The sequence below is a fragment of the Scyliorhinus canicula genome, chromosome 16 (genome assembly GCF_902713615.1).
Source record: "Scyliorhinus canicula chromosome 16, sScyCan1.1, whole genome shotgun sequence".
NCBI lineage: Eukaryota > Metazoa > Chordata > Chondrichthyes > Carcharhiniformes > Scyliorhinidae > Scyliorhinus > Scyliorhinus canicula.
The window spans coordinates 26,747,606-26,775,119 of record NC_052161.1 but is presented as its reverse complement, the minus strand read 5'-3'; the positions used below and the strand labels follow the sequence as shown (position 1 = coordinate 26,775,119).

General features: G+C 46.7%; 1 protein-coding gene across 2 annotated transcripts in view; it reads left to right on the top strand.

The window, feature by feature from the left end:
- Nucleotides 1-21,004, top strand: part of LOC119950654 (hyaluronan-binding protein 2-like) — a 55,690-nt gene extending 34,686 nt beyond the window's left edge. For both annotated transcript variants that reach the window (XM_038773270.1, XM_038773269.1), the window contains exons 7-13: nucleotides 6,279-6,450; nucleotides 8,816-8,910; nucleotides 11,049-11,301; nucleotides 14,139-14,281; nucleotides 17,081-17,215; nucleotides 17,323-17,468; nucleotides 20,231-21,004. In XM_038773270.1, coding sequence (XP_038629198.1) covers nucleotides 6,279-6,450; nucleotides 8,816-8,910; nucleotides 11,049-11,301; nucleotides 14,139-14,281; nucleotides 17,081-17,215; nucleotides 17,323-17,468; nucleotides 20,231-20,386 — 1,100 coding nt within the window. In that variant the 3' untranslated portion in view covers nucleotides 20,387-21,004. The remainder of the gene's footprint in view (nucleotides 1-6,278; nucleotides 6,451-8,815; nucleotides 8,911-11,048; nucleotides 11,302-14,138; nucleotides 14,282-17,080; nucleotides 17,216-17,322; nucleotides 17,469-20,230) is intronic.
- Nucleotides 21,005-27,514: the final 6,510 nt, after the last annotated feature.

Here is a 27,514-nt window from a genome sequence, read left to right as displayed (position 1 = left end):
GACGGTATGGGCACACTCCCATACCGCTACAAAATTCTTCTGAAGCCAAACGCCACCCCTGTGGTTCACGCACAGCGTCGGTTCTGAAGCTGTTTAGCACAGGGCTAAATCGCTGGCTTTGAAAGCAGACCAAGGCTTTTACGGTTCAATTCCTGTAACAGCCTCCCAAAACAGGCGCCGGAATGTGGTGACTAGGGGCTTTTCACAGTAACTTGATTTGAAGCCTACTTGTGACAACCAGAGATTATCATTTCATTTCACCCCTCAAGGACCGCCTCAAGCAGCAGCTGCAAGACCTCCAGGACCAAGGTATCATATCAAAAGTCACAGAACCCATGGACTGGGTAAGCTCCATGGTCTGCTTCAAGAAACCGTCAGGGGAGCTTCGAATCTATATTGACCCCAAAGATTTGAATCATGAGGGAACATTACCTGATACCAAAGCGAGAAGAGTTGACCAGAGAGATGGCTCATGCCAAACTCTTTACAAAGCTGGATGCCTCCAAAGGGTTCTGGCAGATTCAGCTGGACGCATCCGGTAGCAAATTGTGCACATTCAATATCCCGTTTGGTCGCTACGGCTACAACCGGATGCCTTTTGGCAGCATTTCTGCCTCAGAGGTCCTCCACCGTATAATGGAACAAATGATGGAGGGCATTGAGGGGGTGCAAGTGTACGTTGACGATGTCATAATCTGGTCCACAACTCCTCAAGAGCACATTGATTGCCTCAAGCAGGTGTTGCACAGGATCCACGCACATGGCCTCTGACTCAATAGGGCCAAATGCTCATTCGGTCAATCAGAAATCAAATTTATTGGCAACCACATCTCACAGCGAGGCGTGCAGCCAGATGTTGACAAAGTATCGGCAATCAATGCCATGAAGACCCCAGAGGACAAGAAGGCAGTCCTCCGCTTTCTATGGATGGTCAACTTCCTTGGGAAGTTCATCCCCAACATGGCGTCTCATACCACAGCCCTCCACCATCTCGTCCGCAAATCAACTGAATTCCAGGGGCTGCCTGCTCATGATCAAGAATGGTGTGAGCTAAGGGCAAAACTCACCTAAGCCCCGGTGCTGGCATTTTCCGACCCCACCAGGGAGACAAAAATATCCACTGACGTAAGCCAGGGTGGTATTGGGGTGGTGCTCCTCCAACGGGATGACTCCTTTTCCTGGGCCCCGGTGGCGTATGCCTCCAGAGCCATGACCCCCACTGAGCAACGGTACGCTCAGATTGAGAAGGAGTGCCTGGGCCTCCTAACAGGAATCGATAAGTTCCACGATTTATGTATATGGTCTCCCCAAATTCACTGTTGAGACGGATCAAAGGCCATTGGTCCACATCATCCAAAAACACCTAAATGACATGACGCCATGGCTGCAACGAATCCTTCTCAAGCTGCGCTGCTACGGTTTTGACCTGGTCTACACCCCTGGTAAGGACCTCATTGTTGCGGATGCCCTTTCCAGATACATTACTGCACTGTGTGAGCAAACTGACATCATCTGTCAAGTTGACGCGCAGGTGCAGCTCTGTGCCTCGAACTTTCCGGCCTCTGATGAAAGGGTCATTCAGATTCGTGAAGAAACAGCCAGGGATCCGCTGCTCCAGCGGGTGACGCAGCGCCTCGCGAATGGCTGGCAGATGGGACAGTGTCCTCAATTCTACAACATCAAGGACGATCTGACGGTGGTAGACAGCATCCTCATGAAGCTTGAAAGCATCGTGATCCCGCAGAGCATGCGAGCGATGGTGCTTGGCCAAATACATGAGGGCCATCTGGGGGTTGAGAAGTGTCGGCGCGGAGCTCGGGAGGCAGTCTACTAGCCGGGCATCAGTCAGGACGTTCCAACATGGTCCTCAGTAGGGGCTGATTTAGCACACTGGGCTAAATCGCTGGCTTTTAAAGCAGACCAAGCAGGCCAGCAGCACGGTTCAATTCCAGTACCAGCCTCCCCGAACAGGCGCCGGAATGTGGTGACTAGGGGCTTTTCACAGTAACTTCACTGAAGCCTACTTGTGACAATAGTGATTTTCATTTCATTTCAACTGCCCCACATGCCAAAATTTCAGCCAGCTCAGCCTAAAGAAACGTTGCAGCAGCATGAGATGGTAACCTCCCCGTGGTCCAAAGTCGGTGTCGACCTTTTTCACGCCAAGGGGTGTGACTATGTCCTCCTGGTGGACTACTTTTCCAATTACCCGACTATATATTACCCTATAGTCATAGGTATGACTATCTGACCTCACACGGCAGCTATGATTAGGGCATGCAAAGAAACATTTGCCAGACATGGGATACCACTCACGGTGATGAGTGACAACGGCTCCTGTTTCTTCAGCCAGGAGTGGTCTGACTTTGCCTGGCTGTACAATTTTCACCACGTCACATCCAGCCCCCTGTACACGAAGTCAAATGGGAAGGCCGACAATGGGGTTCACATCGTCAAACGATTATTGTGTAAGGCTGCAGACTCGGGCTCAGATTTCAACCTGGTGCTGCTGGCATACAGAGTCTTCTGGGTTGTCCCCTGCACAGATGCTAATGAACCGCACTCTGCGAACAACAGTTCCAGCCATCCACACTCCGAACCTTGATCACTTCCCGGTCATACAGAGGATGCAGCAGTCTCGGGCCCAACAGAAGTCAGCGTACGATGCTCATGCCACAGATCTTCCCGACCTAGTCCTGGCTGATCGAGTTCGTGTGCAGCTGCCTGACGGTGGCTGGTCCGCCACAGCTGTGGTGGTCAAGCAAGTTGTCCCGAGGTCGTTCCTCGTCCGCATGTCTGATGGCTCCTTCCTCCGACTCAACAGGCGGGCACTGCGCAGACTTCCACGTCTGCCACCCAATCGTGATGTCTCACCTCGCACACTGCCTCCTCTGGACGAGCCCTGCCACGAGGACACCGATCCGCCAATAATTCTGCCGACCTCAGCACCTGCTGCATGGCGGCAGTCCCACCCGTCCAAGTGCAGTCGGCCCCTGATCCACCCTTGAGGCGGTCAACCAGAATTCGGCGCCCACCACAAAGACTGAACTTATAGACTCAATGTTTGCAAATGTTTGTTGCTTCATCGTTTTGATATCTGTACATATCATTTTTTTTGCTGTTTCATCTGCCCTACATCTGCGCTAGTGACACCTTCCAATGTATATAAGTATGTTTTAGCATATCATGTATATAGTCACGCACATACACACATTTACACGCACATGCACGTTAATATTTATTGTCTCCACAGAAAATAAAGGCGGGGGAGATGTCATAATATACATCTATATATATATAATGGAGTGCAGGCAGGCAGTGATTGACACACAGGATGACCAGTAAACACACAGAACACAGCAGCCAATCACCAGACAGGACACGACCACTATAAAGCCAGAGGGCACCAGCTTTCGCCCTCTTTTCGGGATCCAGCCTCTGGGATAGTCAGAGCTCGTGAACATTAGTTAAGGCAAACACCATGTGGTAATCAGCAAGTCTGGTCAGGCTAGCCTCAGGTCTCCAGTCAAGTCAGCATAGTGTCAACCCACAGTCGGATATGTAAATAGTTAGCTGTTTAATAAAATCGTGTTGCATCTCATCGAGTGTTGGAAGTCTGACTCTTGCTAAACTGCATCAAGCGCAGTCCATCCAGACCCAGCCTACACAACACATCACCCACCATTATGAGTATTGACTATCCCTTTTCTGTTATGTTGAGTATGGGCTATTCCCCAGTATACCCTGTGTCCTTTGGCACGCTATTGTCCACAGGTGACTGGCAAACAACATTCTGCTGTACTGCCCGGTGGCTCTTTGACTAGATAAGGTATCTCTCTTGCTGACTGCCTGCTAGCTTGGCAACTTCTCCAATTAAATCCTAATGGACGGTGACTGCTAACCAGATCTCTGGTTCAGCCCTTACATTCCATTTATCTTCTTCGCGCCAACCTTGCTTTGTCTTCTATAAACGATATTTGCCTGGTTTTGAATTTTTTTTTTAGCCTTTCGGAGTTCCGTCTTGACCTCGAGAAAGTCTTCTGGTTTCCTTCTCATCCCTTGATCTTTACCGGCTCAATCCCACCCTTAGAATGTTAGGGACTCCTTCAGCTTACTGTTGCTGGACAGAATCTGTCTGGCTCCCTTCTGTCTACCCAGTCTCTGTGACCAGCATTTGACCCTCTGGACACAGTGGTCGGGATTCCTCGCGACCGGCGTGATGGCCCAAGGCCGGCGTCAAAACAGGCGCAAACCACTCTAGCGTCGCGCCGAAGGGAGAGCGCGTGTGCAGAACCGCCAGCATGGTTCTCCGGCCAGAGTATTCTGGCACATGCGGACGGGGTTTTCTTCTCCCCGCGGCCATGGCGGAGCCCTACAGGGGCTGGCGCGGAAGGAAGAAGTGCCCCCACAGCACAGGCCCACCCGCAGATCGGTGGGCCCTGATCGTGGGCTGATGTGGAAGGCCTTTGGCGCTGCGCCAGCTGGGGCCGAAGGGACTCCGCCGGCCGGCGTGGGTCCGTGCATGCGCGGGAGCGTCAGCGACTGCTGACGTCATCCCCGCACATGCGCAAGGGGGGGGGTCACCTTTGCACCGGCCATCGCGGAGGCTTACACGACCGGTGCGTAGGAATAGAGTGCCCCCACGGCACAGGCCCGCCTGCGGATCGGACGGCCCCAATCACGGGCCAGGCCACCATGGGGACACACCCCGGGGCCAGATCGCCCGCCCACCCCCCCACCACCCCCCCCCGATGACCCCTCCCACCCGCGCCGCCAGGTCCCACCGGTAAGGGACCTACTCCAATTTACACCGGTGGGACTGGCATAGAACGAGCAGGACTTCAGCCCATCGCGGGCTGGAGAATCGCCGGGGAGGCCGCTGCCTGCGATTCTCCGACCCGGCGGGGGGTCGGAGAATCCTGCCCCCTGTATCTTTAAAAGTGTTTATTTCCCTTTTGGAGCTTGTGATGCAAAAAGCGTTATTTCCTCTCAGTCCAAGAAGCCTTGATAGGTATTTTTTCCTATCTCCATCCCATTTGAATCTGGCCCCGATATTTTAAAGATCACGACGCCAAGGACCCAGGTTTGATCCTGGCTCCGGGTCACTTTCCGTGTGGAGTTTGCACATTCTCCCGGTGTCTGTGTGGGTCTCACCCCCATAACCCTAAAGATATGCAGGATAGGTGGATTGGCCACGCTAAATTGCCTCTTAATTGGGAAAAAAATAATTGGGTGCTCGAAATTTTTTTAAAAGATACTTTAAAGGCTATGAACACAGTTCTGATCACAGTTTCTCCTGCTGGTTTCTTGGTGAACCAAAAGCTTTCTTCTCACACTGGAATTAAGAAGAGTGTGTTCCTGCTGATTTACAATCAAAGGGCGCAATTCTCCGCAAATGCGCGAATCGTAAAGGCTGCCGTGAAACTGGCCGTGTTTCACGGCAGCCTCTGCGCCCCCTCCTGGGACCCAATTCTCCCCCCGGGCGGGGCTAGCAGCGGGGCCCCGTGAAGCACGGCATCGCGGACTTAGCGACCGTTCAGTCTGAATCCTACTTCACTCTCCCTCTGGGAGAAAAAAATGTCTCCTCATCTCCATCTCAAATGGGAGACCATTTGACACTTTGTGATTGAATGACTTTTAGCAGAATTCTGTCTGGAGAACCGCTTCTGTTGTTTTTAAAAGCAAACCGAAAATATGGATGTCTCACCATGTGACCTATACAAGTCCAAAGTAATTTTCCAAATAAGGTGGGTTGATTAGATATTCTGTTGTGGAATTCAGACCTTGAGATTTTGAGACAACCAAAGCCTTTGTATTTGAAATACCCATTTATCTGATTTTTCAAACTAGTTTCAGGGCAGGCATTGAATAAACATTAGTCTGGAAGGTTCCTTGTGTTCCCTCTTGAGACAGGGGATGGTTTCAATCCACAAGAGAAGTCAGCTGAACCTTGGGCATCTTTTAGTAGCCTTTTATGATCAGATTTTTAAAACAGAAAAATTAGACCGAAGTTTAGAATATAATGGGACGTGACCCAATGGTGAAGAAACTCTGCTGTAATGTAAACATTTTTAGAAGATGGCTAAAGTCCTATAATAGTGTGATATACATTTTGCATCAATAACAGTATAATCTTGTATGATTTTTGGTTTTCACCAGGCAAATATAGATTGTCTGAGTTTTTGATCTAGAAACTATTCACCCACGAGGTGAATAATTGAGATTATTTTTAAAGTTACATCTACCTACATGTAACCCTAGACTTTAACATTCTACAGATACCAATGACTGTTATGAGGAAAACGGCGAAAACTACAGAGGCAATGTTGGTACAACGGAACAGGGCAGAATGTGTTTATACTGGAGTTCACACTTGCTTCTGAGGAAAAATATCAATATATTTGGGGAAAAGGCTGAAGAAAATGGCCTTGGCGATCACAGGTTTTGTAGGTAAAAAATGTAGAATAATAGAGTCCCTACAGTGCAGAAGGAGGCCAATCAGCCCATCGAGTCAGCACTGACCCTCTGAAAGAGCACCCTACCCAGGCCCAATCCCCGCCCTATCCCCATAACCCCACCTAACCTGCTTATCTTTTGGACACTAAGGGGCAATTTTTAGCCTGTGCATCTTTGGACTGTGGGAGGAAACCAAAGCACTCAGAAGGAACCCACGCAGACACGGAGAGAACTTCACCCAAGACAGTCACCCAAGGCCGGAATTGAGCCCGGGTCCATGGCGTGAGGCGCAGTACGAACCACTCTGCCACCGTGCTGCTTAATATACCATAATATACCATACTCCAGGCAGTAATTAAAGGGGCCTGTATGAGCAGGAAACAGGGCAGGCAGGGGGACTTAATAATTAGGAGGGAGTCGAAGTCTCAGTTTCCTGTCGTCTGGTTCAGTTTATGAGGTAAATAATGACCATAACACTTCCTGGTGGTGGGAACCTATTTACCATTCATTTGCACACCATGCATGTTCATTAATATGGGAACCACCCCATATTAAGTCCTACCTTCAAAGTGAAGTCCACAGCACATGAAAAACCCATATCTCCTGTTTTCCCACCAACTTGAAGGTGATGTCCACCAGGCAAAGTTGTTCAAATTTTAGATCTGAGGTAAGGTTATGACTCTGTCTATCTCGGCGACCCGGGGAGAGGGGCAGAGGATGCTGGATGGTTTACCAACAGAAAGGAAGTGGGCCTGGGGCTGATCATTGGTGCTGGTGGTGGTTTGATTCCCAAGCAGCAGCACAGCAAGGCACCTTGGGGGCAACTGTATAGAGGTGTCCAAAGCAAGCCAGTTTCCAGCTGATGAGGCAGGGTCCGCCATTGCTGCGGTCACATCCTGTGAGGACACATGACAGATCAACAGTCAAAGAAGGGACATCAAGTTTGAAACAGGGCAGTTCCAGCTGCAAGGGGTGTGGGGGGTGGGGGGGATGTCGTTCAGTGGTCTCTGAGGGAAGGTCAAGGGAGACTGAGGGCAGAACATGGATAATGGAGGGAAGTTTAACAAAGACAGGAGAAGGTTCCATGGTGCCGGGGAAGGGGGTGGCAGATGTGGGGATGGGGTGAGGGGAGCGAGGGGTGGGAGTGGGAGATGGAAGGTCGAGAGCTGCTGGCTCTGGGTCACGAGTGGTGGTTGGAGGCTCCTGGCTGATTGAGGGAAGGAGAATGGGTGGAAACTCATAGGTGATAGAGAGAGGATGGAGGTGGGTGGGTTCCACCTGCATAGTCATGGGTGCCTGAGGAGGACCTTAGTCATGTGAGAACATAGACAAAAACTCCACCAGCTGGCACCAGCCCAGGGGGAGGAAGGTCAGAAGGAAGGCAACTAGGGCTGTCACCATCGCCAAAGAGTACTGTCACATCAGTGCATGTTCAGAACGTGCATCAACTACCTACCTCCATGTGTCTGAGGGAACTATGCCAGAGCTTGGGAGACAGTCATCCACCTGTGCGTGTTCCTTCAACAAGATCTGCAGCCCAGTGGCTTTGGAGGGAACCCCATGCCAGTCCCGGTCAAGATGAATGTGACCCTAAATATCTGTGCCAGAACCTCATTCCAGGGTTATTTGGGAGACTGGTGTGGCACTTCACAGGTGGGGACACATTGATGCATACAGGGGGCAACTAATGCCCTGTTCAGTAGGGCCAATGAATCTATAAAAGACGATGAGAGCCAGGCTGCTGGGGCAGTTGTTTTCGGGGCCATTGCATGGTTCCCACAAGTACAGAGTGTGATTGACTGCTCGTGTGTGGTCTTTAGTGTTCCCTGGGAACAGCCAATTCCATTAATCAGAAGAGGTGTCACTCCCGTTGCATTCAAGTTTTGTGTGCCCACTGGAAAATAATTATGCAGGCATATGATCATTTCCCAGGGAGCTCTCACAACTCATGCATTTTATAAAACTCCCAGTTGCCAGACCTATTTGAGCCTCTTGACCAAGTGTCAGTTTGGCTCCAGGGTGACAGGGGTTACCCCCTCAGGACTTGGCTCAAAGCGCCAATGCATCACCCCCACAGCCCCACGGAGACATGTACCAATGCTGCCCACTGCTCAGCAAGGGCAATCACAGATTACTGAAAATGCACTTCCACTGCCTTAGTGGAGCATTGCAATATGTGCCTGAGAGAGAGCCCAGGATTGTCGTCCTCTGCTGTCCCTTAAAGTTGGTGCTGAGAGAATGACAAGGGAGAAATAGAAATGACAACAATTGTCATAAAAAACAATAATGGATCTGCACTTTCAGCATGATGCCACGTAACTAAATCTGACATGATTTCAAAACTTTTATCTTTGATCAGGAATCCGGATGATGACAATAAACCTTGGTGCTTTTTTCAAGAACAAAATGGAAAATTGAAATGGGATTTCTGTGCAATTTCTCAGTGTGCGAGAGGTGGGTACAGCTAAAACATTTGTGGTATTATCATAGTATGTGCTCACTGAGTTGGCTTTCAAGGATACCATTTTGCTAAGGTTCCTTGTGAGGCCACTTGTCCCTGCATCGATTTTTTCTCTTGTCACAACCCAAATAAAATAGAACCATGCAGGCTAGCAGCATAAAAGGTGCAGAGGAGTCCAACTGTGGAATCCTCTTTGAACCCATGAAGTAACTGAGCAAAACCGTCAAAATGTTCATGCCTTTTTCAATCATTGCTGTTGCCTCCTTATGCCATAACCCTGATGAAGGGAGTCCTTAACCTGCAATTGTCAAGAAGCAGTAGTTTCAACTTGAGCCATAAGCAGAATTTTCTCAAAATTTTTCTTGTACTAATTCTCTCAGTGTATGACTTGAAGCAAATCATCACCTATCCGGTAACAGGATTTCTGAGCTCCTTTTCTTTCTCCTCTATAGACTTGAAGACAAAACATGGACTGAATTACAAAAGCTCTTTTTCAGATAAGGTTTCAGATTTAAGTGATGCTTCATTTTTATTTAAGACAGAAATCCTAGAATGTAGGGCAAAGAAAGACTCTGACAGAAAGTATGCAATTACGCAGCCTTCATTAGCCGGTGCTTATATTGAGAAATGATAAACAAATTATGGCCCCAAAATTCCTGTGATGGGCAAAGCAGTTTTGCGGTACAACTTGGGAGGCGGTGCAGAATTTGGAGCTAAACTGGTGTTGAGCAAGGTTCCATATTTCATTTAAGCCTTCAGCAATGATAGGCACCAAGAGTGCTTGTGATTTCTCAGTGCACAATATCTCTATTCATGCGAAGCTTGGGATTTCTAAAATGCAGTTTGCCTCAAAAATTAGGAGAAGACACCCTTTTATTCCTCATCACCTTAACAAAACCTTCCTTTGTTTCAAATGCCTTAAATACCTCTCTTTACCTTCTCTGCTTTAGTGAAAATAATCCCAATTCCTTTTAGCTCCCTCTTTGTAACAAACATAATCACTTCTCTCTGGCATCACCTTAGTGCATCTTTTGTACCGCCTCCTCATGGCCTTGACATCCTCCGTGAAGTACAACACCAAAATTGGCCACTGTCCGATAGAGCTTCTTCCTTGGATGTAATTGGAAATTGTTCTCAAAATGCCATTGAAATTGCGCTGGTTTGGATCAAATGAAATGCATCGTTACAACTGTAAAATCATCCGTTGACTAATGCAACCACACAGCATAATAGAATGTGGTAGCTACCTTTTCTTTCCATTGAAAGTTTTCTTGGATACATAAGATTGGCAACCCTGGTGCAGTTTTATTAATTAGCTGAAGATGGATTTATCGCCAAAAAAGATCCTGGCCTCTCTTTAGGAGTAACCTGATTCACAATCACTGAAAATCTCTTTGAAAAGGCTATACTGAAACTTCTGCTCACATCATTAGTATACACTGATCAATTTCTTAGCAAGCCAAATGTTTTATTGTATGAAAAATATTTTAAAATATGCCAACCATTGCGTATTCACCTTGGAAAATGAATGCCATTTCAGGGCGTTCTCAGACCAATGCCAGTTAGCACCAGGAGAGATGTGGCCAGTTCTTTGGGTGGGGCATGATTTAGGCAAATTGAATCACGAACCGCGTAAAAGATTAGTGGGGCGGAGGGGGGGGGGGGGGGGGGGGGGGGGCACAAGCAGTTTGTGTGTAACACACCTCCATTTTAAAAACCCCAACCTATTATAGAATAGAATAGAATCATAGAATTCTTATAGCACAGAAGGAGGCAATTGAGCCCATCTTGTCCAAACCAGCCCGAGGACACCCAGGTGCCCTTTTTATTCCCACTTTCCTGCACCCGGTCCACAGCCCTGTATCTTACAGCACATAAGGTGCAGATCCACGCATGTTTTTAAAGAGTTTAGCATCTCTGCCTCCATCACCAACTCGGGCAGCAAATTCCAGACTATTGCACGGCATCAGCCAATTGTCCTGGAAATGAATAGCAACTTGTCCTCAATGCTCTAATAATGACCTGCATGGGTGAAGGACTTTGAGATGTTTCAGAGAAAAATTACCAGTATGTTTTAATTTCTGTCTAAATCCTTTTGACAGTAACCAGAATAATTCTTTGTTTAATTTAGAAACAACAGTAGCACCCGAGACTGTCACGACAACGGTGCTCCCTACGGCTTTCGAAAGCTGTGGGGAAGTAAGCTTAAGAAGCACCTTAAGTCGCATCTATGGTGGGACAAAGACAGCCCGTGGAAGGCACCCGTGGCAGGCATCTGTGCAACTAAAAGTTCCAATAAGTATTTTTGATGCAGGGCATCAATGTGGAGGAGCCTTGATTGCACCCTGTTGGGTTCTTACTGCAGCCCACTGCTTGGATGCAAGGTATGTCCTCAGAAACAAATCATAAATGTCTTAGTCCTATCTGGAGGAGCTGGGGAGTCATAGCTACGATTTGCTGTGAATAATGAGGATTGCAGATAACCATTAAAAAAGTCAATCCATGTTATTTTTGGATAGAATGCATGGGCAAGATGTTTTGTTGGACACTTACAGATAATTAGGAAGTTGGTCCTTTCCGGAGCCAAGTCTTATCAGTTTTTATTTCTAATTTGAGGCAAAACCAACTGCATGCTGTCATTAGCAATTGTTAATGAATGGTTGTATGATGATGGTAGGTCGTTTTTGTCTTTCTAACTAGCCTGAAAGTCACCAATCAATAAGAAGGGCCATGTAAGGTGTAGGAAATTAATTTTGTTGAAGCTATCTAACAGGAAGGAAACATCTTCAACAGACATTGCATCCTGAATTAATCCATTAATTCACCTTCAGACGTCCTTTAGTTATAAAAGAAACCTCAAAGGATCTTGATTCCAAATCAAGGTTCTCAACATTACCAAGCCAAGCCTGGAATAAAGACAAACTTCCCTTCCATTTGTGGCACAGCGCTCTCAAACGAGACTGAACAGCCTCATTCATTGTGTGTGTTCCACTTATGGCAGGTTTAAATACTAGCGTGGTCCAACTCTCTGGCTGCGATTTCCCGGCCCTGTTGTGGCAGCGCACACAGTGGGGCTGTGACTTTCGCTGCGCCACGTGATCCTAGTAGTGGGCGGGGTCGGAAAATCCCACATGTTTTGCATTTTTCTGGTTAGACTGAGGTAAAGATTCATAGCATTAGCAGGAACAAACCACATGCACTGTTTTTCATAAGATATAATCTTAAATCAACTACCAGTTAACAACTTTATACTACTTGGAACAGACATTGGCCAATTTCCCAGGCTATGTTAATGCATGGGCAATCATTCTTAAACCCAGTGTATACAATATGCAGAATAGGATCTTCCAGTCCCAGGCTTTTGACTGGCCCACTCCACCCTCAGTGGCCGATCAGGCTTAGCGAGGCTGGAAATACCCAGACACTAGCTTGCTTATGGCCTCCTGGAGTTTGCCTGATTGTCTTAGATAAGGGAACAATTACCCAGAGTTTTTATCTGAAATTAGTCACAGTTCTTTCTTTGCTGATTTAGCACTACTAGGATTTGAATCAGACTATACATGAGTCCATTCTATCTAGTGAATAAATTGTGCATTAATAGAACTGATGTAACTGAAAAAAGAGACATGCTGTTGAAGCTTTTCATCACCCACTCATTAGGACAGATGCTCAAATGTCAATTTTCAAAGGGAGCAACAATTTATACTGCATGAGAACGAGGTGCTGATAGGTTGTCAAATTACCTCTGATTAGCTGAGGTGTTGCCATTGAGAATGCACCAAAGAACTATTGACCTCCATGTTTCTGTTTAATTGAAAACAGCTGTAATACCTGGCCATGTTCCTTTTGCCTGCAGAGTTCTGGGGCAGGATTCTCCGACCCCCCGCCAGGTCGGAGAATCCTCGCTGGGAGGCGCGAATCCTGCCCTGCCATATTCTCTGGTGCCGTTTTTCGGGCGGGGGCAGGATTCACGCCATGCCAGCCGGGCCCTGATGGGCCGAATGGCCATCCGTTTTTGGCCAGTCCTGCCAGCATGGGTTACACATGGTCCCACATGGCGGGACCTGGCAGGTAAGTCGGTGGGGGCGGTCCTCGGGAGGGCACAGGAGGATCCGACCCGGGGTGGCGCCCATGGTGGCCTGGCCCAGGATCGGGCCCACTGATCTGCAGGCGGGCCTGTGCCGTGGGGGAATTTCTTCCTTCTGCGCCGGCCCCTGTAGGGCTCCGCCATGGCCGGCGTGGAGAAGAGAACCCCCTGTGCATGCGCCAAAATATGCCGGATGGTCTGTGCATGCGCGGAACCACGGTAGCGTTTACGCATATGCGCAAGATCACGCCGGCCCTTCGGCCCATGTGCGAATTCACGCAATCCCTTCGCCGCGAGTTGAAGCAGCGCCAACTCCTCTGGCGTCCACCTAGCCCCTGAAAGTGCAGAGAATGTCCGCACTTTTGGGGCTGTTGATGCTGGAGTGGTTGGCACCGGTTCTCCCGCCGGAGTGGGGACTTAGTCCCCAGAAGGGAGAATCCTGCTGCAGGTTCCTGATAATATATTAGCTTCTAGCAATTATCAGTGCACCATTTTACGAGCTTGACTGATGATCTTAAATTGGTTGTTCAAGTAATTCTTAATAGAAATGCGATTGTTTAGCAAGTGCTGTACAACCGTGGAAACACATCTAATATTAGACACTACGTTCTGAATTATGCAAGCATAGCCAAGTTCGTTACGAAGAGTAGTTTGTCTATTGACAATAGCCAATGGGACGTGCTACTTGATCCAATCTGTCAGTCATCGGGAAGTACGGCCAACATACCTGGCATTGCACTGGCACTGAAATTCATATATGTATGATTCATTTGTGTGATAGGCACAGCCTTTTGGCTTGATGGCAGATTCCTGTTAGTGGAAAAGAAAAGAACAAAGTGGAATGAAATGGAGAATATAGCAATGAAATAATACAGACCAGAAAATTTAGCAAAGAGAATGTAGAAAGCAGAAAATTAGAGTAAGATTTAAATTATTGTGTAAAATTTCAGTAGTATTATTGTTATAAAATTATCCATTTTGCTAGTTAAAATGAGGTTTTGTTAATTATCTGCCTGTGTAAATCTGTGCAGTTTTCCATGGGCTGTTATGCAAATGACTGTATAATGGAATTTAATTTGTGCACTGACTTTCTATGCGTATCTAATTATATTTTACCACTCAAATTACTTGTAGCAGCGAAGCCCAGCATTATCAAATAATTCTTGGGAAACACAATATAGATGAAACAGAACTAAATGAACAGAAGTTCGACATTGAGCAAATTATTATGCATCCAGACTATGAAGAGACAGACACTGCCTTGCGTAGTGATATTGGTGAGGAAACTATTTGCTTTCTACCTGTCGATGGGATGCAAGCTGATAATCATTGGGTGGGATTCTCCAGTCCGCTAGCTGCGAGATCCTCGGCGATGCGCCCTCGCCTGCAGTGGGATTCTCCATTAGCGCCACCTGCCAATGGGATTTCCACATCCCATGCCGCCGGGAAATCCGTGTGGTGCTGGCGCAACGGAGAATCCAGCCCAATTTTACTCAGTGACTGATTCCACTTTGGCCGGATGTGCTTCAGAAAAATCATCAGACTTTTTTCTCTCTACCTGTTTTTCTTTTGTCTGTCTGTTTAACTCAATGCCAACTCCATGTGGGAAGCTACACCAGTTCTCCATTTGTGGATGCTCTCACACTTTGAACAAATAAGGGGCAGCTTTACAAATTTGCAATCCTGATGCAAGGCTTTTGTGGTAGTATGACTAGGGGTATTACGGTACCTTAGAAGTGAGCACCTATCGGTGCAGAGGACTCGCTGCCCATTGGCCCAGGTAAGTCATGTGCCTCTCAGCCGATTGGCTGAGAGATAGGTAGCTCCGCCTACAAGGCAGGATATAAGAACCCGTGCTTCCCGGCAGTCGGCCATTCTTCTGTACGTCTGCTGCCGAGCACACATTTTGTGCATTAGAGCCTTTTGTTTGGATCACATCTTCATCTCGTGTCCAATTGATGGTGCATCAATTTAATGCACAAGTTTTAAAAGATGGAGCTTTGTATCAAGTTTCCGCGGCCTTCGACTCAGCCCGCACGCAGCAAATGCAACAACTGCATTTAAACATTGGCTGGCGTGTTTCAATAGTTACTTGAGCACAGCCGAAAACCGTCTGATGAGGGAACAAAAACTGCAGATCCTCCACTCGTGCATGGGCACCGCCGTGTACACGCTCATAGAGGACACAACAGACTATGACGCAGCTATGGACTTGCTAAAGGGACATTTCATCCGGCCGGTGAACCAGGTCTACGCACGGCACTTACTGGCCACGCGACAGCAATTCCCTGGTGAGTCTTTAGACAAATTCTACCAGACCCTCCTTGTTCTGGGGAGAAACTGCGCCTGCCCACAAGTTTCTGCGGCCGAGCACACCGAACTGTTAATTAGAGACGCTTTCGTTGCGGGTATTCAATCTTCCCAGATCCGCCAGAGACTCTTGGAGAAAGAAACTTTAAGCCTCGCTGAGGCACGGGCCCTCGCCTCCTCTCTCGATGTCGCTAACCGCAACGCGGCCCCCTGGGCAGCATGGAACGCGACCACCCTCACCTCCGCAGACTCGGAACCCCCTCAGGCCTGCGCCGCAGGGCGCCCTGATAAACCCACGGGGCCCTGCTGCTACTTTTGCGGCCAGACCAAGCACCCCCGCCAGCGCTGCCCGGCCCGCACCGCAACCTGTAAAAGCTGCGGCAAAAAGGACCATTTTGCGGCCGTTTGCCAGTGAAAGGCGGTCGCTGCAGTCCCGAGCAGCGACCTGGCTGGCTACCCCCGGGCCCATCCTGCTCCGGAAACATGTGTGGGTGCACAAGTCGGACCTGTAGGTCGAAAGAGTCCAGCTACTCCACCCGAATCCGCAATACGCGTATGTGGAGCATCCCGACGGCCGACAGGACAGGATCTCCCTCCGGGACCTGGCACCCACCGGATCTCGGCCACACCCCCCAGTACCAGCCCCCCCCCCCCACCCCGACACCCACTGCCCTCAGCAACGACGCACCCACAGCTCAGCGGACAGGGACCCCTTCCCCCGGCCTGGCCCCCGCTAGCTCCGACCAGGGGTACGGACACAGGAACAAGATCATCGCTCCCGGAGTCACGGACGACCACCGCTCCGATATCACCAGCACTACTACACAGGTCAAGCAGGGCATCGAAGGCGCCCACTCGACTGATTGAATCGATGTGACCTACGGGTGGACTTCTGCCTGCGGATGGACTGTTGTGATTTTCTTTTGTTCCTTACCTGTTCACCCATTTTTCCCCACCCTGATTATGTACACTGTACATAGTTGTTGTTTTTTTCCTTTTGCACATTAGTTACGGGTCAGTGGGCAGCCATCGATGCGACGGTACGGCCTAAACATCTCTAGTCATACTACCAGTCTCACGTACTCACGGGACACCACCCCCCACCTCATGCCCACGTTCTTCCCCCCCCCCCCCCCCGCTTCCTTTTCAACAAGGGGTGAATGTGGTAGTATGACTAGGGGTATTGTGGTACCTTAGAAGTGAGCTGCTATCGGTGCAGAGGACTCGCTGCCCATTGGCCCAGGTAAGTCATGTGCCTCTCAGACGATTGGCTGAGAGATAGGTAGCTCCGCCTACAAGGCGGGATATAAGAACCACTGCTTCCCGGCAGTCGGCCATTCTTCTGTACGTCTGCAGCCGGGCACACATCTTCGTCTCGTGTCCAATTGATGGTGCATCAGCTTTGACATGTGCTTCCTCAGTTTTTCCTACCCCAAAGGCATCTGAGCTTGCAAAAAGGTTACCTCAGAAAGCAAAGTTCCAGTCAAGAAGAGGCAGATTCACTAAAAGATTCTCCATGTTAATAGTGACTTCCATAATAGGTGCAGAATTCTTTTTCCTGAATCTGCTTTGATTGAATATTTTTAAAATCGCTTTGCCTATTTCAAAATCCAACTTTCAGCGGTGGCATTCTGGTTTGCAGCTGGTCGCTGTGCGAAGGTTTCGGGAAGATTTTTACTAACGTTACAAATGGCTCAATTCTCTCCCAAGACGGCTAATGGCTTTGTGTCTGGAAATCCTAAACTGACTTGATGCTTATATTTCAGCCTTATTGAAATTGAAAAATGTTGGAGGACAGTGCAGCAAGGAAACCAAATTTGTCAGAACAATATGTTTGCCAAATGTTGCTTTACCCCTCACTTCGGAGTGTTACATTGCAGGATGGGGCACAATTGAAACAGGTTAGCAAACCCACCATGTTCATTCTATATATCGAAAACACATGAAATAAAAAATGTTAAACTTCTACACTAAAACTCCATGCTCATGCATTTTTTACTCATTACAGGAAACAGTTCAAAATATTTATTGGATGCATCTGTAAAACTCATCTCTCAACGAGCTTGTAATAAAGGAGCATCTTACAATGGCGTCATTGATGAAACCATGATCTGCGCAGGAAATTTAGAACAGGGAAAAGTGGATTCTTGCCAGGTTAGTCTCATACTTAATGCTTGAACTGACTACTGCAATCTGATTGCTCTTAAGTACCTCTAATGATTTAAGGATAGAGATTCTCTGTGGCAAGTTTCTTACCATCTGAGATTCCACATCCAAAAAAAAAGGCAAGAACTTCTCCACCATACGGTCATTCCTTCGTTTTCAATTCCCCAAATCCTCAAAGCAAGTACAAAGAAAAACATTGCCAACTTTGTAAACAAAAATAAGCTGCAAACTTATTGCTCACTAACTGAGGGCACAGATTAGTTAATGATACCTGCACCATAAAACAGAATGTACCGCAGATTTGGTGCATAATCAGTATTTCGTTGAACGTGGGCATTGCTGGCTAGACCGACAGTTGTTGTCAAACCCTCAATGCCCTTGAGAAGGGTACTAGTGAGCCATCTTCTGTTCAAGTCCTTCATTGCAGTCAATGTATTGCAGGAACAGTCACAGTACTGTGAGGGAGGGCGTCCCAGGATTTTGTTGCAGCAACAGTCAAGGTGTTGGCGAATGGGGTGCTGTGTCCTGGATGATGTCAAGCTCCTTGAGTGCTGTCGAGTGCACTCATCCAGGCAGGTGGAGAGTATTCCATCACACTCTTGATTTGTCCTTTGTAGATGGTGAACACGCTTTGGTGAGTCAGGAGGTGAGTTGCTCGCCACAGAATTTCCAGCCTCTGACATTGTCGGCACAGTATTTTGATACTGTGATCACATTCTGAAAATGCCTTTGTTGGTCTCCCAGCCCCCCAACGAATGTCATTGGCCTCATTGTGTTCACTGTATTTGATGCCACTCTTCTTGTAATGCTGGTAAAGTCTGATCAGTCAGATTTCTGTAATGCTGCAATGGCTTTCCTGAGTTCCCAGGGCATATTTAATGCAAATCATATGAGAACGCTTGTTAATAATTAGCATTATTCTGACGTCTTTGCTCAATTATAAATACCTCAGCGTGGGGCAAGATCTGGCTCTTGCCTTTTTCCAATTGAAGCCTAAGCTCTGAGATCATGGCGACCCAGGCTCCTGCATTGCCATTTTCACAGTGTTACTGCCCTGATGATGGAATGAAAATGGAACCCAGGTTTGTGCATACCATCCTTTCCTGAATATTGAAACTATATTTCAGAAAATGTACCACATTTCCCAGTTGTCCAAGACTTGTGAACCTCTGCAAAGTATCAACCAAAACATTCCTAATTTCTGCCTTAAATTCCTTGAAGATTCCAGGATATATTCTCTTCCACTCAGGGGCTTTATGGATATTTAATTCTTCCAGTTTCTGTGTAACTTTTTTTTTTAACTAACATTTATATATGCAGTGGCTCACTGAGCCCCATTCACTCTGACTGGAATTTGCCTACAGTACTCATTTGTGAAAATTGATGTGAAAAATCCATTCAGTATGTTTCCCATATCCTAATCATCTGTAATAGTTTTACCCAATTTATCTTTTAATGGACCCATCTGTTCCTTGACCTTCCCTCTGCTACCAACATTGTCATAAAACATTTTTAAGTGCCTCTGGCTGGACTCTGTGATTTGTGTTTCTCTTTTACTTGTGCTTTCTAATACTATTTTCCCTGAGGTACTTTATGTATTAACCCTTCTCTTATTTATTTGATTCCTTGAAAAATAAATCTGCTTGACCGTTAGATTCAGCGTAACTTTTCAGACTAAACCATTAGGTTGTATATGTTTTGCTTTTTACATTAGACTCCCCCCCCCCCCCCCCCCCCCCCCCTTTGCGGAATGGTTTTCAATTGGCCCACATTTCCTCCTGTCTGATTTTTGCCGTTGTTTTTCAGTTCATTTTCTCCACGGCCCTTTCTCACCTCCCAAACCTGCTCCTCCGGCCTCTCGGAGCAGCACACAGTCACTTGGTGGCTCACCAACATCCAGCATCAAATGGAAAGCAACTTGCACTCCAGTTGCTTGCCTCACGCTTTACTGGGAGGAAACCATCCCAAGCCGCCTCGGTGGGATTTTCCATTTGTATTTTCACACCTCTCTTCGGGATCCGCCCATTGAACATCTGCTACTGAAGCTCATGTGCGATTAGCGCAACTATGACCATTTGGACTCATTTCTAAAGGTCAGGCATCATAGGCCCAGTTCTGAAACAGATTAAGTTGACAGTGTTGGAAGAGATAGCTAGCTGCAGAATAAAAGCTTTAAAATAGTTTGGTTCTGGAGATTTTAGACGTGCCATTAATTTCATAGGCAGACTCCTGTTCACTGAGAACCAGTGTAGCTCCTTCTACACACTGCCATTTGTTTTAATTATTATGCTGCGTTTTTTATGAATGGTTTGGGTTTTTTTTCTCAGCTGAGTAGCACATAGTGTTGGCGGAAGCTGTACTGGTTAGAAAGTTGCAGGATCCATGGGTCACCAGATTGGGAGCGACTCAACTGATCTGGGCTGAAGCAGGAGCGAGGGCATGGCGTTTAGCCTCAATGCCGCCAGGCTTGGAGAGGAGGGAGATTTCAAGCTTCCCCCTGGTCACATTCCAAATATCCCCGGGTGTGTGTTTGTGGACAGCTTCCAGCTTTCACATACACATTTACGGAGCTGCCAATGATCACTTTCGAGGTGAACGCAAGATGGAGTTGGCCACTTGAGCGAGATAGTAAGAGGGCTGCCGGCTCACTGCATCCAGCAAGAGTCAGAGGCACCAGCAGCACAGGGAGGGGAGCAACTGGGAAGAAACAAAAAGAAACAAATTAACTCGTTGTGTCTGTTTTGTCACAGGGTGATTCTGGAGGACCGCTGTCATGCGTGATAAATGGACAGTACCAGGTCTATGGAATAGTGAGCTGGGGTGACCGCTGTGGAATAAAAAATAAACCTGGTGTTTATGCCCGTGTCATAACATTCGTCAACTGGATTCAAGAAATAATATACTAGTGGCTAATTTTTCAACATGGAAATTAAATTGAATATTCTTCAGTGTCATCTGCACTATTCTGTTGAAAGGACTTAAATAATTCTCAAGGAAAATGACTGCAGGCTTTGCTACCTAACCTGTTTCTTAGTTGTTTTAAAATGATTACTTCTCCCAAAAAGTAGTTTGTAATCATCCCATCCTCGTCGCCAGTTTAAGGACACGGGGAGTCCACACTGTGTAAAATAAGAACAAAGCTTTATTTACACAAACAATATATACACTACCTGGTAGATCCCTAATGGGTTCCTTTCTCTTTGGTTGGTCCCTAACTGACAGACCTTATACACATTGGTTAATTGAGATACCCCGCCCATAGCAGGGTACTCCGCAAGGAGCACGGGAAGACAAGCATTTCCACCTTTAGGTCCCGTGCGAGATATTACAGAAAACATTGTTCATAAACAGAGAAGTGTGTCATTATCATCTCAGCTGGAAATGAGTTAATGATTCTAAAACCAAGATACTAAAAGTCTCAATTTTCATAAGGCAAAGGATGAGATGAAATAAACTATCACACTGATTATAGAAAGGCTGAAAAATGTTGCACATTGTATTTTTAATAAACTGAAGCACAATAATTGTCTTTTCATTTATTCTCCTCGTGTTACACCAAACGAAACTGAATTTCATATTTGCATTTATCATTACAACACTCGTAAACAATTTGCTGGAGGGGAGTCTATAACAAGAGTTCTAATTACTGTCTATAATGTTATCGTACCCTTTGGGTGGCATTGTCCCAGGAATTGTTCAAATCCGATTTCGGGCAGGGAAAGCGGTGTTTGATCCAGACACGCCAATGCGGCTTTTCCCGCAGTATTGTGCAGCACATGTTTTGAAAATGCAGAGGCATCAGGTTTCTCATCCCAGTACCTCTGGTGGGCAGCCTTTGATTCGCCTGCCCTGTCATGACGTCAGATCTTCAGTAATCCGGGCGCTATATTTAAAGGCTGCTCCTGCACAGGGCAAGCACTCTCCAAGGAATAGGAAGCCACTGGGAACGGATGGCTGCCCAGAAGCATGCTGCCTCTAAATTTAACTACACCTTGCTTGAGCGCCTGCTAGACATGGTGGAGGCCCCCGCCAAGCCCTCCATCCCCACTCTGGATGAAGACCACTAAGCAAGGTAACAAATCCGGCATGGCAAGCGATGTGGTCAGTGCCAACTCCTTCCAAAAGAAGACATCCATCCAATGCCGAAAGAGGATGAATGATCTCCTCCGTTCCGCCAGTGTAACTCACTCTTCTCACCGCTCAGATCTATTAGACATCAACAGGGATCTCATTCAATGCCAGCTCACACACACACACACACCTTCATCTCCCAATGTGGATCATCTCCTCATCCCATCTATGGCTCCACTCACCACCCACACATGCCACGTATCCTTATCATCTTGTCTGACAAGCATCCAGTGGACGCTCCCTCCATCTGTCTTCATGCAGGGCAAGCTAGCTTACAAAAAAAGGAAGGGGTCCAAACTGGAGGAGTGTCCGACATCCAGTCCCCACAGTAATTGAATGCAGAACAATCCCGCTGACTGGCAAGGATGTGGACTGTTCCTATACTGATGGTGAGATCAGCGGCACTCAGTGAGGATCCTCCGCTGCAACATTCATCAGGCAACCATACTATGAGTTATGGCTCCTTTTTCTCAGACATTTGCGGTGCACTAATGAACTCTCCTTTCTTTCGCAGGCACATCTTGGAAACAGCCAAGGAGGCGACATGCCAGGTTCTGGTAACCAGCCCTGAGAACAGCAGAGACGAGGAATCCACAGACCCCCAACACTGTTGATCTGTCACAGCACTGACCAAAACCCTCCACCAGCAGAGACACACAACTCCGGGGGAAACCTAGTTCCAGAGTAGCCTCGGGGTCACAATCTGGTGAGCACATCACACTGACTAATCCACAGGGAAAATCAGGAAGGGATGTCTGCTGTACTCCTCAGATTGCAAGGCACGATGGAGGAGTCCATCTGCCTTTAGACTGAGGTGATAATGTCAATGTGCCAACACACCAAGGTCAACACTGGTAGGTTGGTGACTGCTACAGAGGCCTTGATCCAGGACATCAGTCCCGCACTGCGGCAGGAGTTGTACTCCATCAGTGTCAATGTGAGAGGGAGCAGAGTGTCTGAAGTTCACTGGAGTGCTCCGCCAGATCTGCCAAGGCACCGGAACGGCATTTTCAGGATGTACTAATTCCTGAGAGTGCTAATGATTGCTGCTCTGCACTTAACCCTTTGCACACAGACTTCCAAATTCAATGAATGCTGTGACGCTGCAGAACTATTGGGTGACTGGGCAAGCTTGAGATCCCCTTAGTCATCAGATACTGATCAGCCAATCAAATTGAAGAGTTTTCACAGACAACAAACAAGGCCTCGCAGTACTGACTAAGGGCCGCACTCCGAATCCTTACTTTAATTAGACACTGACAAGATACCCTCATTGTCTAAGCAAACCGCAAAGCCTTGGTATGCAGGTCAGGACAATGCCTACACCTGAGATGAGAGCTCAAGATGAAGTTGAGAGGTCAAAGCTGTCACCACTCAGCCATGTGGTGTGGGCGATGGTGGGCTTTTTTAGTCAACCATCATCCAGACTAAACACACGGCATCCATGTGGTGGCCAGGCAGACAGCCAATAACTTGACTAAGAGTGGGCCTTAGCAGACAATCACAGATTCTTCCGTCACTCGCATGATACTGCAGTAACTATCAGGAGACCATCAGAAAGATGGGGTCTGGTGATCTAGCACACTGGGACTGTTCATGTTGAAGGGAAGAAGGCAAAGAATTGGTGTTCAGAATCATGGGGTGGCTGGACAGAATAGAGAGGGAGGAACTGATAAGATAATTGAGAATGAGAGGACACAGGCTTAAAGTGATTTGCAAAAGAAGCAAATGTGAAGTAACAGTGAGTGGTTTGAGTCAGGAATGCACTGCCTGGAAGGGTGGTGGAGGCAGATTCAATCAAGGCATTCAACAGGGCATTAGATGATTACTTGAATAGAAGCAATGTACTAAGCTACAGGGAAAAGGCAGGAGAATGACACTCAGTCATAATGGGCAGCAGGGTAGAACAGTGGTCAGCACTGTTGCTTCACAGCGCCAGTGTCCCTGTTTCGATTCTCGGCTTGGGTCACTGTCTGTGCGGAGTCTGCACATTCTCCCCGTGTCTGCGTGGGTTTCCTCCGGATGCTCCGGTTTCCTCCCACAAGTCCCAAAAGACGTGCTCGTTAGGTGAATTGGACATTTTGAATTCTCCCTCTGTGTACCCGAACAGGCACCAAAATGTGGCAACCATGGGATTTTCACAGTAACTTCATTGCAGTGTTAATGTAAGCCTACTTGTGACACTAATAATGATTATTATTAATGGTCATTTGGAGAGCTGGTGCAGACACGATGGGCTGAATGGCCTCCTTTGGCATTGTAACAATTCTGTGATTCTGTAAATTCACTCTCCGTAAAATGATTAGAAAGTGCATTATAATTCATGCTCTTTAACCCCCTTGTTTGCTGTCTGTGAAAACTCTTCAATTTGATTGGCTGATCAGTATCTGATGACTTCACTGTTGCTGGACAGCACAGATCCCCTACAGATCGTCCCAAATTGAAAGTCACATTGTAATGGAGAAAATTGAGGTGCTTATTAAATCCTGGTGGACAGATTTTTTCAGGGTCTGCAGTATGGGCCATCCCTTTGCCACTGCCCTAAAATCTGGGCAATGGTGGTTTTCTTTAATTATATTAGAAACGACTTCTCACTTAAATAAAATAAGCTGCTTTTGCAAAGCAGTGTAAATAAACTGCACACTTTGGGCTGAAACACTTACAAAGGTTTCAGGCTAATATCGTTTACATCTATGTGTGATTATTATGACTCGCTCATTCATTATCAGTAGTATAAGCATTCCAGCAAATGCTCTTGTGTCTGGTCATCTTTTCTGGTACCAATGTTTTGATCATTCATTCTGGATAACCACAATGCTTTTAAACCCTTTCATGTAATGTTTCTGTTGCACTACTTCCTGAGAATCAGATATGACAAGTCAGCTCCTGCACAAAAGAGATTATTAATGCTTAACTGGGTGTCAAAGGATGATAGGAATGAAGGTTGAGATACTGACTGTATGTATTGCTTTGTTAGAGACTTCAAGACTTCAACTACTGAGACTAAAGTGTCTTTCAACAGTGCCATGAAAAGTTCTTCAGTTTTTTCAGCTGTAAACTCAGAGGGCAACCAAACCGCCGCTTACAATTACTATACTCAAAAGCAACCTGAATTAATAGCAGCCGTTATTATCAAATTGTTAAACAAAGCTTTCAGCTTGTCAGGATTACAACCAATTTGCCACCTATTCTCGTAGGATAGTTACTTTACTGGAAATTATAAATGAATAATAACTGCAATCATTTATCAATTGTTGCCTCTTAGCAATGGGCTACAACAGAATGTTCTGCCATAACTATTAGTGCCTAGAATAACCCTCCCAGATGCATCTGATCTTCCAAGGTAAGTATGATTTGAGACTGTAATTGTGTTATGGCTAGATCCCTGAAGGGAACAACATGAAACACAAAGGCAGCATTACAAGCGTTGACATAAATGGTGGTCTTACTGGACAATCTTCACAAGGCAACTCTGAGAAAGCAGGTATACGTGATGATGGTGTCATTCCAAAGCTGCTGCCCAGGAAGTCGATTAATTAGACTCAAAGGGTGGGATTCTCCGTGGAGGAGCCCGTTGCAGGTGAGAACGGAAAATTTGGCATCCCAGTCAAAGATTCCATTCACTTTTGGTGGCACCAGAAAATCCCAACCTCGAATAAGACTGAATATTTCAGCCTAAGAAAGACCTCCTGGAGGAGCAGATGAACTGGTTAACTTTTTTAAAGTAAATTTAGAGTACCCAATTAATATTTTTCAATTGATGGGTAATTTAGCGTGGCCAAGCCACCTAGCCTGCACATCTTTCAGTTGTGGGGGCGAAACCCACGCAAACACGGGGAGAATGCGCAAACTCCACACGGACAGTGACTCAGAGCTGGGATCGAACCTGGGGCCTCGGCGGCAGTGCTAACCGCTGTGCCACCATGCTGCCCGATGAACTGGTAAACTTACCAGCCAACGACAACCCATTGAAACCAATCTGATTCCAGTGGTTACATACCTCCTCGTGCCATTCGAACTGGATTGTTGACGGATCAAGAGAGTTGAAATGTTCCTGCATAACATGTCCTCCACTTAAGGTAAATTTATGTGCAGCATACCAATCATGATTATCTTTGCTTTGAAGTTCCTTGCATAATTATTGAAGCAATAGGTGCTGGAAATATCAAATACCAGTGCTGCCTTTAATTAAGATCAAACAAACTGTCATACTTGTAGAAATTATTAATCAAGCATTATGGGAATGAAGCACACTTCCATTTGGAGGGTAGAAGCTCAATTCCTGTCTTGCCTTGCTCTGTCAGGAGCTGCATGGGCACAGTTCCACATGCTTTTTAAGTCAATGCTTGCAAACCTAGTCCCCTTCCTGTTTATAGACTGCTGAGAGTCCTAAGCGTCACACAGTGCCTACAGTAGTTGCTCAAATGCTTAGATATTAAAGGATCTTACTGTTTAAATCTGGTCAATGACACTTCTAAAACAGTTTTATGTGTTTCATCCTGTTTGGAAGCAATCCACACCTGTCTGGGGTGATTCTTATTATCTCTTTGCCTGTTTCATGGATTGTCAACATCATGCAAGATTAAATATCATCTGCTTGTGGATTAAGTCTACTGTGTCAGTTTCTTTCATGTTTCAATTTTTAGTACTCACGCAGTCAGGCGGGCTGCAATAATGAAGGCTGTTTGCTGAGGCATAGATCTTTAAAATAGTCTATCAGATAGTAACTGCTCTATATCCTGGTCTGTCTATCACTTTTGCTGCTGCCCTTTCACATGTGACCACTTGTGCTTTGCTATTCTTCCCCTACCTTGCCACCTTCTACTGGGTCAATGAGGCGTTCATCAAATAAGACCTGCAGTCAGAATCTGTTGTACTTCAGGATTTGACTCATCTCTTGAACCCTCTTTCTGCGTTCCACATGCTACGAGGAAAATTGTTTTTCGCTTCCCAGAAAACGATTTGATACGCAATGAAAGAATACTGGGCGTCTTCTTTCTGGGAATACTGAGAGGCTCAGTTTCTGTGGATGGAAAACGAGTTAACGTTTTGGGTCAATAATGACCCCCTTCATCAGATGCACTCTTCCATGCTCTTCCTACACCGAGTGGTGCGCCAAGGCAGGTTTTTGTCTGTTTCTATAGCTAGCCATTCCCAGGACAGGTCGCCAGTTTGTCGCCAGAGGCTTACAGCTTGTTAAGTCTCTCCTACTCTTGGTGTGTTTAGAAGGATTGGCACTCAACCTGTTTTATCGTGTTGTGAATGCACCTTCCTTGGCAGTCAAGTCCTGGGGTGGGACTCGATCCGAAAGTTTCTGGCTTAGAACCAGGGTCTCTACCCACTGCACCACAGGACCACCTTCCATTAGGTCTGCACTTTGCATCAGCGCCAATCTGGTGTAAGCCTCATTTTTGTGGGACAGAACACAGTTGCTTGCAATCTCCCTCAGAGAAACTATGCTAGGTAGCATTTAAATTAGATTCCTTTCTGTATCAAAGACTTAATTTAATGGTTGAACTTCAGAAACTTGCTGCAACAGCTACCATTTGGAGAAGGCAGTCAAATCAGCAAAGATCGTATCATAGTTGTCCAATAAGATTGATTTGAATTTCTGGTGTAAATCCTATTCCTCCAATGTATTCATCCATTTGGCAACTGTATTTTACCATGTGTTGTAATTTAAGTAGATAAGACAGTCTCTGTTCTGTCCTGGGACTCCGCTGTGGGAGCCTCCATCCCATGATGCCATCAGATAGTCAATCTTTGAAATATTAACCGAATGTAAACCCAGTGTCGTGGCAAGTTATGATGCAACAGCTTGACAGAAAGTATAACTGGAAACAATTGTCATGAGAGTTAGGCAGGGTGCTCGGTCATTACCTGCTTGAGTTCAGCATCTCCTG